Here is a 15,503-nt window from a genome sequence, read left to right as displayed (position 1 = left end):
CCCCTCTTCCAACTCACACCAAATAAAAGTTAAAAACCATCATATACTGGTGCTGTACTGTATGTGGTACCCAGTATATAACAGTATACAGGTGATTGACTGGTTGGATTGGTCAACATTCCCTCTCCTTATGGCCCATACTCACGGGCTACAATTGTCGCCGCAACCAGGTGTCACGCGCGTGTTGCGACAACAGGTCGCCAGTGAGTATGAGGCACGCACCCCGAACCGTCGCTCGTCGCTGCTGTTGCCAGGCGATTGGCGGCGGTCAATCGCATGGCGACAGTTGCCGCCGCAACTTCGTTGCAACTGTCGCTAGTCTGCGTGTGTATGCGGACTAGCGACAGCAACCAATAGACAAACCACGGCGCTTCCGGCAAAGGGGAGGAACGTCGGCGACAGCTTCCGTCACTTCAGTAATCCCTCTTCCGCATGTGTACGCGGAGGGACCTGGCGACGAGCTGTCGCCGAACTGTCGCGCACACGCTACCGTGTGCTAGCGACAGGCCAGAAAAGTAGCCCGTGAGTATGGGCCATTTTAAGCGGATTGGTCAGCTCTCCCTGTTTATCAGAGCGGTATGGAAGTATAGATCACACTGTGCCCATAAAACGCGCCTCTTTCACCCGTCTGGCCCGCCCCTGTATCCTATTTACCTCCTTCTCTGCCTCTCAGATCTCGCACATGTGCGCCTGCGCCGCTTCACTACAATTCTCAGCAGCGAGATCTGAGAGGCGGTAACAGGATAGGGCGGGCCAGACAGGTGGAAGAGGCATGTTTTATGGACACAGCGCAATCTCTTTCTTCCATACCCTGGGCGCCCCAAACCATTCAGCGTGAGCGGCGAGCTCCCCCAGCATATGCAGTGACTGCCGAATCTCCATCACCCAGTAATTAAACGTCAGCATGTTGCGTATGCGTATCGCGTATCACCCGGCATCAATGACACCCGGCATATAAGACGACCCCTGACTTTTCAGAAGCTTTTTAAGGGTTAAAAAGTAGTCTTATACAGAATATACATATCAATTTAAAGGATGGTAATAAAGTTTACCAGTAAAGTAATACAGTCAATTAAACACACTTTTCAGAAGAAAAATACATACATTTCCACAGATCTGTACATCAGTCCTAAAAGAGGGACAAACGAGAAAGAAAGAGGGACGGAGGTGCCTACAGCAGCCACATTTCGCACTATAAGCGACCATTTGTATGGGCATCCATGGGACATGAGGGGGGGGGGGGGGTTTAAAGGTGTAGGGGAGCACAGTTACAGTAAATCTAGGCGTGGGGGTTTCAGGTTGGGTGTGGGGGGTGGTTCAAGTTTGGCCTGCAGGAGGGTGTTTTTAAGGTGAGGTGTTGGAGGGGGGGAAATAGGCATCAGTATGGGGTGGTGAGGGTTAGGTATCGGTAGAGGGAGGGTCCTGTGTGGCAATAGGGTTAGATGTAGCAAAATATCTGTATTATTTACCGATATTTTACTATCGTAATTTACACTTTCGAAACTTAGAATATTGTTAAAGGAATACTATCTATTCACATATTTTTTTCAATTGACACAGGAATTGTTTGGGAAGTGCTGCTAAGTACTGGTGTATACATTTTAGTAGCAACTATCTTTGTTTACTGTTAGCAAAATACTTTCAAAGTTTACTGACCCCAAAACTGATGGCTGACTGAGCCATGAGGAGAGGGGAAATTCCCCTCACACTTGATCAGTTAACTCTATGTGTAGCTCTGTGTGTGACAGAGACAAGAGCTCCCAACAGCTGCAGCTCCTGTGTCCTGTGTTTCTGACTGAAGTGTCTGAAGAGAGCAGACTAATGTAATGTAACTAATTGTCACAGCTTTTCATACTGTTTTTGCTTTCAGAGTTTGATATGTTTGATATTTGCTTTCTGTAGTCTGATATGCAACTCTGGCTGTGCATTGAAGCAGACACCCCTTCTGCAATTGATTTGTCCCAATATATAGCTAAATCCTACTCTCAATAAATTACAGTTTTTGCCTCTGATATTTAACATGAAAAGTAGGAAAATGTTTACACAGCTACTTAGACATTATTTGCTTACTGTCATTTTGGAACACTTGGGTATCGATAGTATTCCTTTAAGTTTACCCATCTACTACTCGCTGAAATTGGTCCCCCAAATCTCCCCGCGCCTCTCTCTCCTGCACGCCTTCTCTGAGCCATCAGAGTGCACATAAGGTTTGTCCACTAATGCAGTGATTGATTTTGTAAGTTCCACTTAGTACAAAATGTGCTTCGCTAAAAATAATCTGGATAAAAGGCATCTGCAATGTATTAACATTCTCATTCGCCGGACAAGTCATGAAAAAAAGAAACTCAAATAAGATGATATATATCACACAAACTATGGTTGGTATGTGTTCTCATCCTTGGGTTCGCTATCAGATAACTGGGAGTTTGCATGCTCTGCGCAGTATCCTAGCACAAGCTTTTGGACAGGGAGCTTTGTTATGTCTGCACTTCCCTGATGAAGGAGAACCTGCGTGGCGCCGAAACAACCCATTCATAGCCCCGAAACAACTGTCATTTTGGTGTTGACACATGCCCTAAAGAGTTTGAACTTGAAAATCGTATGCTAACCAACCTCTGAACTTCTTGCTTATGATATATGGCTGTTGCTTCGCATCCAGGTTATGCATACAAAGAACCTATGGTAAGGTGTGCCACTCCACAAACTCCACTTGAGAATTATTATTGAATCTGATGAAAATCAGCGCCACCAAGAGCATGCCCAAAACACAATTCAACCAATTTCGGGTATGCTGGAAAATCTCAGGCCGACATGCTTTATCTTACCTGTCACGCTGTCCACGCTGAGCACAACTGGGCCTCACGTGCTACAACGCTGGCAATCATGTGGTGGCGCAAATACGGAAGTGTGAGGACACTCAGCGAGGACGCTGACAGGTAAAATATAACTGCTGGGGGGGGGGGACATAAATCATTAGGGGACAGCGGCCAGGGGCAGCGAGGCGGCGTCACAAAACAAATTTGCACAAGATTTCATGCTGGAATCGATCAGGAATCGGCCTGCGATTTATGCCAGCCAACAGATCGCTCTATGATCATATTTGATCAGAGAGAGTTCGGTCTTTTGATCAATCGGCCGCCAAAATCGCTAAACGTATGGCTACCTTAAAGTGTACCAGAGATGAAAAAAAAAAAAAAATCATATATACCTGGGGCTTCCTCCAGCCCCCTCTGGCCTGATCACTCCCTCTGCGCCATCCTCCACCTTCTGTATCCTCCGTAAGGGCTCCCGGTATCTTGGCCAGTTGGCGCATGCGTAGTGTGACTGCACACACTCCCCCATCTCAATCCCGCGGCCAGGAGAATTCTGCTCCCAAAGGAAACCGCTCCTCATGCACCTCACTTCATCCTTCCTCCCTTCACCATAGCAACAGCCTCATTGTCCTGGCACAGCAAGCAATGCATCTGTACAGCTCATAGCTCCTCTCTTCCATGTGTTGCTTCCCATTTGCAGCATTCTTTTCCATTTGAAGCCTCCTCTTCCATATACAGCAACTTCTCTTCCATATCTAGCCACCGCTAGGGCAGCAGCTACACTAGGCCTAAGCCTGTGTGGGTTTTACATAAACACAGCCCTGGCAATGCTAGGAGGCTCTACTGTGAGGTCAGGGTGTAACCATGAACGGAAGTAGAGGGAAAGCAATAACAGACTAACACACACACCTGTAAATGAGGACCTGTCACCTCAGTCACACTGTACACAACACATTGCGGCCAACAGATTCCCGAAGCCCCCAAAACAGAATGAAGTCAATGCTCACCCTTCTTTCCCGTTTATATTTTCGTGAAGAGGTGTCAAATGGATGTTCCTCCTGGAAGATAAAAAATCAGATTATCACATTACCCAAACCAAGAGAAGACAAGTAGGGGTCTTCAGAACTCGCCTGGCCTGGTGGCTTTAAAGGGGCACCATGGCAAAAATGATGCTGTTCCATTATCCCCACCATCAGTTATTTAATAAGGACAGCATACATTTCACCATACAGCTTGTGTTAAAAAAAAAAAAAAGCTCCTAACACCAATTCTATTCTTCTGCATAGCTGATCTGTGTCAGTAAATCAGCTGGTCATGACAGGCTGGCTGTTTCCTGCTAACAGCCTTCTTGACTTTTTCTGGCTACTAATTAGTTACTTACTTAGCTAGTTAGGTTATAGTTACATGTGAGAAACAACAGCACAGCTCTAGGAGGGATGAGCTGCGTTCTGAATCAGCTGAGGCAGAGAGAGACAAGAAGGCTGCTAGCAGTTAGCAGGAAACAGCTAGCCCTTTGCACCAGGAACAGCTGATTTACTGACACAGATCAGCTGTGACCAGGAAAAGAATCGGTGTTAGGAGCTATATTTTTTTTTTAACCCAAGCTCTATGGTGAAATGTATGCTGACAATATTACATAACTGATGGTGGGGATAATGGAACAGCATATTTTTTGCCAAAGTGCCTCTTTAAAGGACAAGAATAAAAAAACAGGAATACCTTGTGGTGTATTGTGTAAACAGTCACATACTTTCAATGGTAGACTGAAACTAACATTCTGGATGAATTAGGGTGGCTTTTTTTTTTGTACAAACATGCTATGAGACTTATTGCCATAACTCATACTCTGCTCTATGGAGAGGGAAAGGGGGTGGGGGACGGTAATGGGAGTGTGCTTCCAGCACCTCTGGAGACAAATCACAATGGCATTCAGGCTTGGCTTTCAGCATGTCTGATCTCTTAAAAGCTGTCAGTAAGTGTCAAGGAACACTTGTACTTGGTGGCTAAATAGTGTACTGCAGAGCCGGGACAAGGTCCTTCAGCACCCAAGGCTGAGACACCAAAGTGCGCCCCCCCCATCCCTCCCACTCCAGCCGTCACACACTAATTGCTATTAGACCAAGAAGCGCCCCAGGGCCCCCAACACCTTAATCTCTAGTTATCTGGCTTGCAGTCACTGCCATGTATCCCCTTTTCTTATTTTTCTCTGCTTCAAACACAAAAGGGGAATTATAGCTGAGTGAGTTGTGCGCCCTCCTACACTGCGCCGAGTCTGGAGCCTCTCTCGTCTCTGCCTCGGCCCGGCCCTGGTGTACTGGTTAAGGGCTCTGCCTCCAACACAGGGGACAAGGGTTCAAATCTCGACTCTTGTTCTGTAGGCCAGCACCTACTTAGTAAGGAGTTTCTTGGACAGGACACCCTAATACTGCTACTGGCTACTGAGCACTCTCTAGTGGCTGCCTCGCAAGCACTTTGAGTCCGACAGGAGAGAAGCGCTATATAAATATTGGAATTATTATTATTATTACACACTTTTGGAATCAGAAGTATGTCCGGTTTACAGTTAGTGGTTAAATACTTATATGCAACATCTAGGGCGAACTAGACAAAAGTTGATGATGAGACTATAGTACTTGCCACAAAGAGTTAACCTCAGCAGCATTGCGAGGAGGTGGGAGGGATCAGATAATCAACTTTGTGTTCACAGTGAAAGACTGGCTGGTTCCCCTTCCCAACTCCTCCCTGATTATGTCATGTGGGTGCTGATAAGATGGGAGGAGGGGTTTGGGGGCGGCTCACAGATTCAGTTCAGCCAAAGCAGCGTTGCAAATTATGCTATAGTCCACATGGTATGCTATGCATTGAAGGACGGTATCTGAGTTGGGCATTTCTTGTCGTATTATAATCTCAGTTTGTCACAGGACAATGATGGCACTTACTTTGGGTGGCATCAAGTTGCAGTCACCACTTTTGATCTCGTCTTCGTCTTTCTAGAATGGAAGACAAGAAAGTAATTATTCTGGAGAACCCTCAGCCTCCCGTTATACACATGGTGGACCCTTTGCTTATGGCGCACTGAGTATAAGTACCAATTACTGAACAACATAATGCAATTCAAACTACCTCTGCCAAGAAAGTGCAGCACCCTCTAGTGCTGGGCTGGTTACTTACGGGAACCCTCCTGGCCTGGCTCATGAATGGAAAGGGGGTGGAGAAAGAAGAGTTAGCAAATCCAGTTTAGGATTTTCTCAAGAGGTAGGGGAAATAAGGATTGCTACCTTCTGTTTACCTATGCTAAACATGGTATGTCCTTGCCTGGCTAGCCAGTGAATTAATGTGCTGAGAAGAGAGGAATTCAGCTTTGTGACTGAAAACAAAAAATCCACACCATTTGTGTGCCTCAGTGTGGAATTCCTTAACTCTGTGGCTGTTTTTCCTGTTCAGTGCACACTGCTGATGTATTGTGTGTACATAGCTCCAGGCATGGGGAAATAGGCAGTTAGGGTTAGGCATAACGAAGGAAGTGAGGTTAGTATTAGTATAAACGCCCATTCACACACTTGACTAAAGTGAGCTGATACAGCTGATAACAACTGCCTGTGCCGATAATCCGGTGTGTGTACAGCAGCCTCCGATGGCCGCCCAGCCAGCAATACACCATGCGGGTCAATTCGGTCAAGCATCAGCCAATAGCTTTGCTCTCCCCGCTCACCGCATGATAACACAACTACAGCGCTCCCTCAGCCCTCTGCCCCGCTGCATTGCAACAGAATATGTCATTAGCCTGCAGGCTAACTACGCGACTGTAAAACCTCTGCCCATGGAACATGGAATGGGAGGGGGGTGCTGTACATAGATGTTAGTCATGAAAAAGAGGGGGCTGCACATGGGATAGTGGGAGGCTTTTGCACACACACAAAGGGGTGCTTGTTCTGTAACAAAGGGGGGGGGGGGGACTGCAGATAGAATGGGAGAAACAAGAAAGTAGGCCTAGTGCAGATAAACAGTACAAAAAGATATGATCTCTGACAGTTTCCACTGCAGGTAATGGCTGGCTGTATATTTTATATAATTTGGGTAGTTTACGTCACCCAAGTTTATAACCGAGACGCCACTATCTATCTATAGCTACACTCATGTGTAGAGTCTAGATCAGAGGTGTCCACACTTTTTCAGGTGGTGAGCTGTTTAAAAAATTAGCAAGTCAAAATGATCTACCCTTGTACAATTTCAGGAGCACATTTGTATATACAGAATAGAAACTGTATTGGGGTCGAGATCTACCATGAAGTCCTTCGGGATCTACTAGTAGATCGCGATCTACCTAATGGGCACCCCGGGTCTAGATGAATGTGGTGTGTAAGATCTTAACCTGGTCACCACTGGTTGCCACTCACCGGAGGGAAGAGGGATCTCCCTATCATGGTATTTGTTGGCTTTCTAGACTTCTTCTTCTTTTGTCTGTATCTTGCCCCTGTATCATCCTGTAAAACAAAATCGCCCCACAGAGATCAGTTTCCAACAAGAAAACATAAGAGACATATAGGGCTTGATGCACAAAATTGCAGTAATATTGCCGTGCACTGCTTGCGTTCGGCAATATTACCCTTACTACCGGCAGCATGTACCCTCGAATTACGCTATAAGCATGACCCGCAGTACTCGAGTACTGTGAGCGTTGCTATGGTTATGGGTGTTACTAATGAGCGTTCGTAACACTTACCGTAGCAATGCTCAAGCTACTCGAATATCGCGCTAATAGCGTAACTCGCGGTACACGCTGCCGGTAGCAAGGGTAATATTGCTGTGCGCTGTCTGGGCAGGTCAATATTACCGCAGCTACTGAAGTAAAATTGATAGTGTTATAACAAAATGGCCACCTGAAAAGCCAAATTACTAACTTCCTTTATATCATACATTTTACTGTCAGCATAACAGATTCTCAGCAAAAACACTTAGATATTCATAGATATTCATGTATTCATTTATGCAGTTTTGTGTCGCCCAATAGTTAGTTCACTTATTTGTCCAGACCCAATCGGTGGTCAAGGTAGGTGAAATAATTATAATCTGTAATTCATTCCAAAGTGTATATCTGTCTGTCCAAGCCTTCAGGCAAACATTGCTATGATTCAGTGTATGTCTCCTGTACAGTAAATAAACCTATACTATACTATACTTCCGAGAGACTGATCTGTGATATTTCACAACACTATAGGCCTTCGGTCGGGAACCTATGGCTCGCGGGCCATATATGGCTCTTTTCATCCCCGCATATGGCTCTCTGGCTCGCTAACAGACGTGTGACAGAGCGGCCAGAGAGACTGTGTTTACTTTTAAAATCAGTGCGCCGCCGCCTCCTCCGTGCCTGGCCTTCATATTTACATCTCCGCCTCCTTCATCTGCACCGCCTCTCGCCTCCCCTCACATTGCCCTGCTGAGCGCCGCCTCCTCCAGCCGCTGTGGCCAGCATACTGCAGTTCCGCCCTCATGGTGACACTGCGTGCAGAGATTGGAGGGCTGAGTGAGTGTTACGGCCAGTGATTACATCAGCCGAGCCCGCGCTGTGGAACACCACGGTGAAGCTGACTGGAAGCTGCCTGGCCTGGTGAGTGTGCGCTATCAGCATTATAAAGCCTGACACCCAGCGCCTCACCTGTCCCCCCCACCTAGCCCCCAAGCAATATCACCTGCCTGCCCAGCACCTCACCTGCCTCCCCCCCCCCCAGCCAAGCAATATCACCTACCCGCCCAGCACCTCACCTGTCCCCCCCACCACCACCACCCACCAAGCAATATCACCTGTCCACCCAGCACCTCACCATCCTCCCCCCCCCCCCCCGCCAAGCAATATCACCTACCCACCCAGCACCTCACCTGTCCCCCCCACCACCCACCAAGCAATATCACTTGTCCACCCAGCACCTCACCATCCTCCCCCCCCCCCCCCCGCCCCACCAAGCAATATTACCTGCCCACCCAGAACCTTGATCTGCCTCTCCACACCCTGACCTGCCGCTCCCATTATTTTCTGGTGAATGCTGCCCACATTGCGATTATTTTCTGGTCACTGCTGCCCACATTGCAATTATTTTCTGGTCACTGCTGCCCACACTGCAATTATTTTCTGGTCACTGCTGCCCACTTTACGATTATTTTATGGTGAAATGTTGCCCCCTTTACGATTATTTTATGGTGAAATGCTCCCCACTTTACTATTATTTTAGGGTGAAATGCTGCCCACTTTACGATTAATTTCTGGTGAAATGCTGCCCACTTTACGATTATTTTATGGTGAAATGCTGCCCACTTTACGATTCATTTCGGGTGAAATGCTGCCCACTTTACGATAATTTCTGGTGAAATGCTGCCCACTTTACGATTATTTTATGGCAAAATGCTGCCCATTTTACGATTATTTTATGGTGAAATACTGCCCACTTTACGATTATTTTATGGTTAAATGCTGCCCACTTTACGATTATTTTATAGTGAAATGCTGCCCACTTTACGATTAATTTTATGGTGAAATGCTGCCCACTTTACGATTATTTTATAGTGAAATGCTGCCCACTTTACGATTATTTTATAGTGAAATGCTGCCCACTTTACGATTATTTTATAGTGAAATGCTGCCTACTTTACGATTATTTTATAGTGAAATGCTGCTCACTTTACGATTATTTTATAGTGAAATGCTGCACACTTTACGATTAATTTCTGGTAAAATGCTGCCCACTTTACGATTAATTTCCGGTGAAACATTGCTGCATTAGGATTATTTTATGGTGAAATGCTGCCCCATTACCATTATTTTATAGTGAAATGCTGCCCCATTACGATTATTTGGCACCTATGGGGGGGGGGGGGGCAAATCCAAATGTTTGCAGGGGGGCCCAGTGATTTCTAGTTACGCCCCTGTCCAGGGGGGTTATTAGTTGCCCAGTAGAGGAGGGTTCTGTGTATTTAGTTATTGTATGGCTCTCACAGAATTACATTTTAAAATATGTTGTGTTTATGGCTCTCTCAGCCAAATAGATTCCCTACCTCTGCTACAGGCCATATGCAATTCACTTTTTCTCCTCAGTTTTTTCCTAGGTGATATTTTTACACCTTCTCATAAAATGCCTTTTTAAACCACCAGGAAGCATCAACTTTTAGGTACTTTTTCAATTGTAATATGCTTAAAAGTTATTTTAAAGCGAATATGAGGATTATCTCCAACGAGATAACTCAGGAGAAAAAATTAATTGCATATGGGCCATATGTGCATTAAAATGACACTGAAGCAGGAAAAAAATGATGATATAATGAATTGGTTGTGTACTATGGATAGTTAATAGAACATATTAGTAGCAAAGAAAATAGTCTCATATTTTTATTTTCAGTTATATAGTTTTTTTTATTATAACATTGCATAATTCTCTAATATTTGCAGTTTACACACTACTCAGCATTCTAAATGATTTTACAGAGCAGGCTAGTGACCTTTTGAACTTTCCTCTGCAGAAAAAAAAAACAAAATACAGTGACAGACAGTTGAGATGATAGGCTTCAGAAGACAGAGCTCTCTGTGACTTTGAAAGTCAGAGAGCTTAGTGGAGCTCCTTTGCACAGACAACAACTGGAGTTTTTTTTAACTCTTCCTGTACTGGAAACAATACAGTATTAAACTCATGTCTCTGCTGCTAATGTTTTATTCCTTAGCTGTACTACACATACAATTCATTATATCAAAAGTTTATTTTCACTTCAGATTCCGTTTAAGCCCTTAGGCCCTTATACAATTCACTTTTACTCCTAAGTGATGTTTTCACACTTTATCAATAAACTGCCATTTAAGCCTCCAGCATGTAAGAAAATACTTTTGAAAATATTTTGACAGTACTTTTTCACCTACTTTTTTGGTACCTTTTCAATTGCAGAATGCTGAAAAGTTATTTTGAACAGAATATGAAAAAGTGATCACCTAGGAGAAAACGTGAATTGAATAAGTCTGATGTAAGCTCTGCCAGCCAATCAAATGTCTCCATTTCATTATCTAATGCTCCCTCCATATTATAACAAGATGCAGGAAACACCAGTCATGTCTTTCAGCTATGTCCTTCTGTGACTTCTCCCTAAATTCACTGCAGCAGAGGAGCAGGTAGGGGGCACCCTCACCCCTCCAGCATGTCCACCTCAGTGACCCCACAACTCTCTACTTTATCATGGGAATTCTCTTCCACCCTTGTACAAGCCCCCCAAGTGTCCCGAATTCTGCGGGACGGTCTCGATTTGGGGGCTCTCTCTCAATATCCCGTTATGGCCACCTTGTGTCCCGGCCGGCAATGGGCAGAGAGGGGGGAAAAATGATCGAGGCGCCAGCCGCCAATGCAAGATGCGGGATGCGGGCATCACATACAATACTCCCTCCCTCCGAATGTGCCCCCCGTGCCCTACTGTTTGCAGAGTAATGTGTGCGCAGTGGAGCGGGCTGTCATCTAATCTTACCATTCATCCAAGCATACTGACATCTGGCTTCACTCTGCTTCCTGTGATGTCACAGGAAGCAGAGAAGAGCCAGATGCCGGTACGCAAGGATCAGTGGTAAGATTAGATGACAGCCCGCTCCCCTGCGCAAACATTACTCTGCAAACAGGAGGACACGGGGGGCACATTCGGAGGGAGTATTGTATGTGATGCCCGCATCTCGCATTGGCGGCTGGCGCCTCGATCATTTTTTATTCGCCTCTTCCCCACCCATGGGCAGGGTTTATTTATTTACTATGAATTGCAGATTATTGATTTTAAAAAAAGTTTTCGTAAAAAATCTTTATGGTATGCAGGACTAGGGGTGTGTTGGGGGTGTTTTTAGGGGTGTGGCCTAAGTGTCCTGGTTTCTGTTTCCAAAATGTTGGGAGGTATGCTTGTATGGACAGCAGAGGAATGGTGGTCTCACATACAAGGTAGGTCTCACACAAACTCATATTATTATATATTTTGGATCAACTGCACCATCCTTCCTGCAGGAGCAGAGAAACTCCACACTTAATCATAGGTGTTTTATTTCATCCTCTTTCAGACTCCAGGAGGAGCAGAGGCCACCGCCAAAAGCTAGGACTCCAGTAGTAAGTCCAATCATCTGTTGGTCCATCTACCAATCCCTCGCACCGTCCATCCCTCCATCATTCCTCTCCCATCCATCTACCTACCATTCCCTCCGTAATACTAGATTTTAAAGGACAACTGAAGAGAGAAGAATATGGAGACTGCCGTATGCATTTCCTTTTAAACAATAGCAGTTGCCCGGCAGCCAGGGGCGTATCTGGGCAATATAGCACCCATGGCAGACACTGAAATTACGCCATAAGTAATGAGAGATAAGCAGTCCACAGTATAAGTAACCCCTCTTTCCAGTATAGATGGTGGCAGGTGTCTCCCAGTATAAGTACCCCCCCCCCCCCCCCCGTATCCCCTCAGTATGGGTAATGAGAGGTGTCCCCTAGTATAAGTAGCCCCCCAGTATAGTTAGTGACAGGTGTCCTCCCAGTATAATTACCCCCCAGTATAGGTAGTGAGAGATGTCTTTCAGTATAAGTAGCCCACTCAGTGTAGGTAATTAGGGGTGTCCCCCCAGTACAATTCCCCCCTCCCCCAGTATTGGTAGCGAGAGATGTCCTCCAGTGATAGCAGGTACAAACACCTGAGAGGCATCCCTCAGTAAGGTGGTGGAGCACGAGGGAGGAGTGCAGTCGTGGAGCCCATAGTGCTGTGGCGCCCATGGCACGAGCCATGCCTGCACCCCTCTAGATACGCCTCTGCTGGCAGCCCTGCTGATCTATTTGGCTGCAGTAGTGTCTGAATAACACCAGAAACAAGCATGCATCTAATTTTGTCAGATCTGACAATGTCAGAAACCCCTGATCTGCTGCATGCTTGTTCAGGGGCTATGGCTAACAGTATTAGAGGCAGAGAATCAGCAGGACTGCCAGGACACTGGTATTGCTTAAAAGGAAATAAATATGGCAGCCTCCATATCCCTCTCATTTCAGTTGTCCTTTAAGTGAGGCCTCCACATGCTCAGCAGTCTTCTGTCTTGAGACCACCACTGTCTGGGATCACTCTGGTCACACCTGGGCTCATCGTTACCCATAATCCTCTGCGCTATTATATGCATCACCTACATTGACTATCAGTGCAGTGAAGCAGCCAACACACTTCCTCCGTTTGAGCTTCCGAGGGGTGCCAGTTCGGGCCTCCTGCAACTGAACGAGGAGAGGGGGTCAGATAGCAGACTTGATGGCTCTGAGCAGCTATGAGCACGGTTTAGCAGCTGGGTGAGTGCAACTCATACATAATCTCCAGACACAATAGAGATGCTAGCAAGTCCTAAGTAAGATAGCAAATCTTAGCTCGGCAAATTTTAATACAGTTGCAAACTGACATGCTGGTTTAGTAAAGGACCACAACGGCGAAAAAAGTAAGCAGTTAAAATCTGACAGGACCGACAGGCTTTGGACTAGTCCATCTCCTCATGGGAGATTCTCAGAGTTTTCTTTGTTTACAAAAGCATTTCCTGATTGGCAGTTCCAAAGTCTAACTGCCACAATAGTGCACACTTGAGTAGGGAGGCTGGCTGGTATCTTGCTAATTTTGGCAGTTAAACTGCTGTTACAGGAAATGCATTTGAAAGCAAAGAAAACCCTGAGAATCCCCCATGAGGAGATACACTAGTCCAAAACCTGTTGGCTCTGTCAGATTGTAACTGCTTACTTTTTCCACTGGAGTGGTCCCTTAAATAGGAACTCCAGTGAAGATAATGTCATAAAAAAGTGCTTCATTTTTACAATTATGTATAAATGATTTAGTCAGAGTTTGCCCATTTTAAAATCTTTTCTCTCCCTGATTTACAATCTGACATTAATCACATGGTGACATTTTTACTGCTGGCAGGTGATGTCAGTGGAAGGAGATGCTGCTTGCTTTTTAGGCAGTTGGAAACAGCTGTTATTTCCCACAATGCAACAAGGCTCCCACAGTTTGATGTCAGAACCATGGTCCTGACATCACACTGTGGGAGGGGTTTCACCACAATATCAGCCATACAGCGCCCCCTGATGATCTGTTTGTGAAAAGGAAACGATTTCTCGTGGGAAAGGGGGTATCAGCTACTGATTGGGATGAAGTTCAATTCTTGGTTACGGTTTCTCTTGAAGCGGAATTGGTGGGCACTTGTACACACACTAGGTTCCCAACTGAGATGTCCACAACTAGGTGCCTCAGCCTGTCTGTCACGGTCCAAACCTGGAAACCTTCAAACGTTCTCTCAAAACACACCTGTTCAGACAAGCATATAATTTGCTGTAGGTAGCATTGGAGGCTCACAGCCTCATCCACTACCCCCTGTGTCTCATTCCCTAATGTCTCCACCCACTACCATATAGATTGTAAGCTGGCAAGGGCAGGGACTCCTATTGTTTATTATTCTGCTGTAATTTATCATATGAACACATATTAGGGCTCGTTTCCACTAGTGCGGTGCGAATCACCGGGATTCCACCGCTGACGAAATCGCATGCGGATGCGATTCCGCGTGCGTTTTTTGCCGCGATTTCGTATAGGCAGGGTATATGCGAATTTAACCATGTCACTGCCTGGTTCAATTTACATTAGTTTTCATGCGAATTCGCACGCGAAATCGCAGCAAAAAACGCATGCGCGTTTTCCCTATTAAATACATAGCCTGCGAATCGCCTGCATTCCTCACGCAGGCGAATTCTGCAGGCTCTACCGTGCAGAAAAATCCTGCACAGAAAAACGCAGGAAAAAACTGACAAGTGGAAACAGGGCCATCCACTTGTATTGGTTATGCGAATCCGCATGCAGAGAACGCATGCGGATTCGCTCTAGTGGAAACGGGCCCTTAGTATTGGTGATGTTACAAACCACACATCAACTAAATACGTATTTGTATTGCTGAATGTCCTCATTGTATTGAGTTTTGAACTTCTCATGTATCTATGCTCCCCACTATTTGTCTAGCACTATGTACACCGCTATGGAAGATGTTGGCGCTATATGAATAAAAAAAAATAATGTGCATAGCCCTCAACTGTCCCTTTTTTGGAGGGACGGTCCCTCTTTGGGAACCCTGTCCCTCTGTGCCCCTTTCTTCCTCATGTGTTCCTCTTTCAGGACTGATGCACAAATCTATGTGAATATATGTATTTTTCTCCTGAAATGTGTTTGACTCTAAACTTCATTTTTCATCCTTATATATATATATATATATATATATATATATATATATATATATATATATATATATATATATATATATATATATATATATATATGCACACACCTTATTTCACATGTTAAAGTGTACCTAAGATGGCTTATACTGGTCTATTTAATTTATACTTATCTGGGGCTTACTCCAACCCCATGAGGTGCCTGGGGGCCCTCACCATCCTCACCATTGTCTTAGAATCCTTCCCGGTAGACTGGCCAGTTGCAGCCAGTCGTGTGCTTCTGCGCATGTGTGGCCTAGTCACACACACCCCGCTGTGCTCCTGTATCCAGGAGCGTTCTGCACCTGTATAGTACAGTGTACAGTACTGTGTACTGTGCAGGCGCAGTCAAGCCAGCACCATCTGTAGTATTTAAAGCTCTTTATTCTTTAAAAAGCATGACAAGCTTCTTCCA

At 45.5% G+C, this 15,503-nt stretch overlaps 1 protein-coding gene across 3 annotated transcripts in view; it reads right to left on the bottom strand.

Moving 5' to 3' along the window:
- Positions 1–15,503, bottom strand: part of LOC137518075 (micronuclear linker histone polyprotein-like) — a 74,389-nt gene that overhangs the window by 44,279 nt on the left and 14,607 nt on the right. For 2 of the 3 annotated variants that reach the window (XM_068235339.1, XM_068235337.1), the window contains exons 3-6: positions 12,980–13,060; positions 7,211–7,297; positions 5,753–5,803; positions 3,821–3,871 (exon numbers count right to left, since the gene is read on the bottom strand). In XM_068235339.1, coding sequence (XP_068091440.1) covers positions 3,821–3,871; positions 5,753–5,803; positions 7,211–7,297; positions 12,980–13,060 — 270 coding nt within the window. The remainder of the gene's footprint in view (positions 1–3,820; positions 3,872–5,752; positions 5,804–7,210; positions 7,298–12,979; positions 13,061–15,503) is intronic. The other variant, XM_068235338.1, reaches the window with a different exon arrangement.

The sequence above is a fragment of the Hyperolius riggenbachi genome, chromosome 5 (genome assembly GCF_040937935.1).
Source record: "Hyperolius riggenbachi isolate aHypRig1 chromosome 5, aHypRig1.pri, whole genome shotgun sequence".
NCBI classification, from domain to species: domain Eukaryota; kingdom Metazoa; phylum Chordata; class Amphibia; order Anura; family Hyperoliidae; genus Hyperolius; species Hyperolius riggenbachi.
This window is presented reverse-complemented; position numbering and strand designations above follow the sequence as displayed.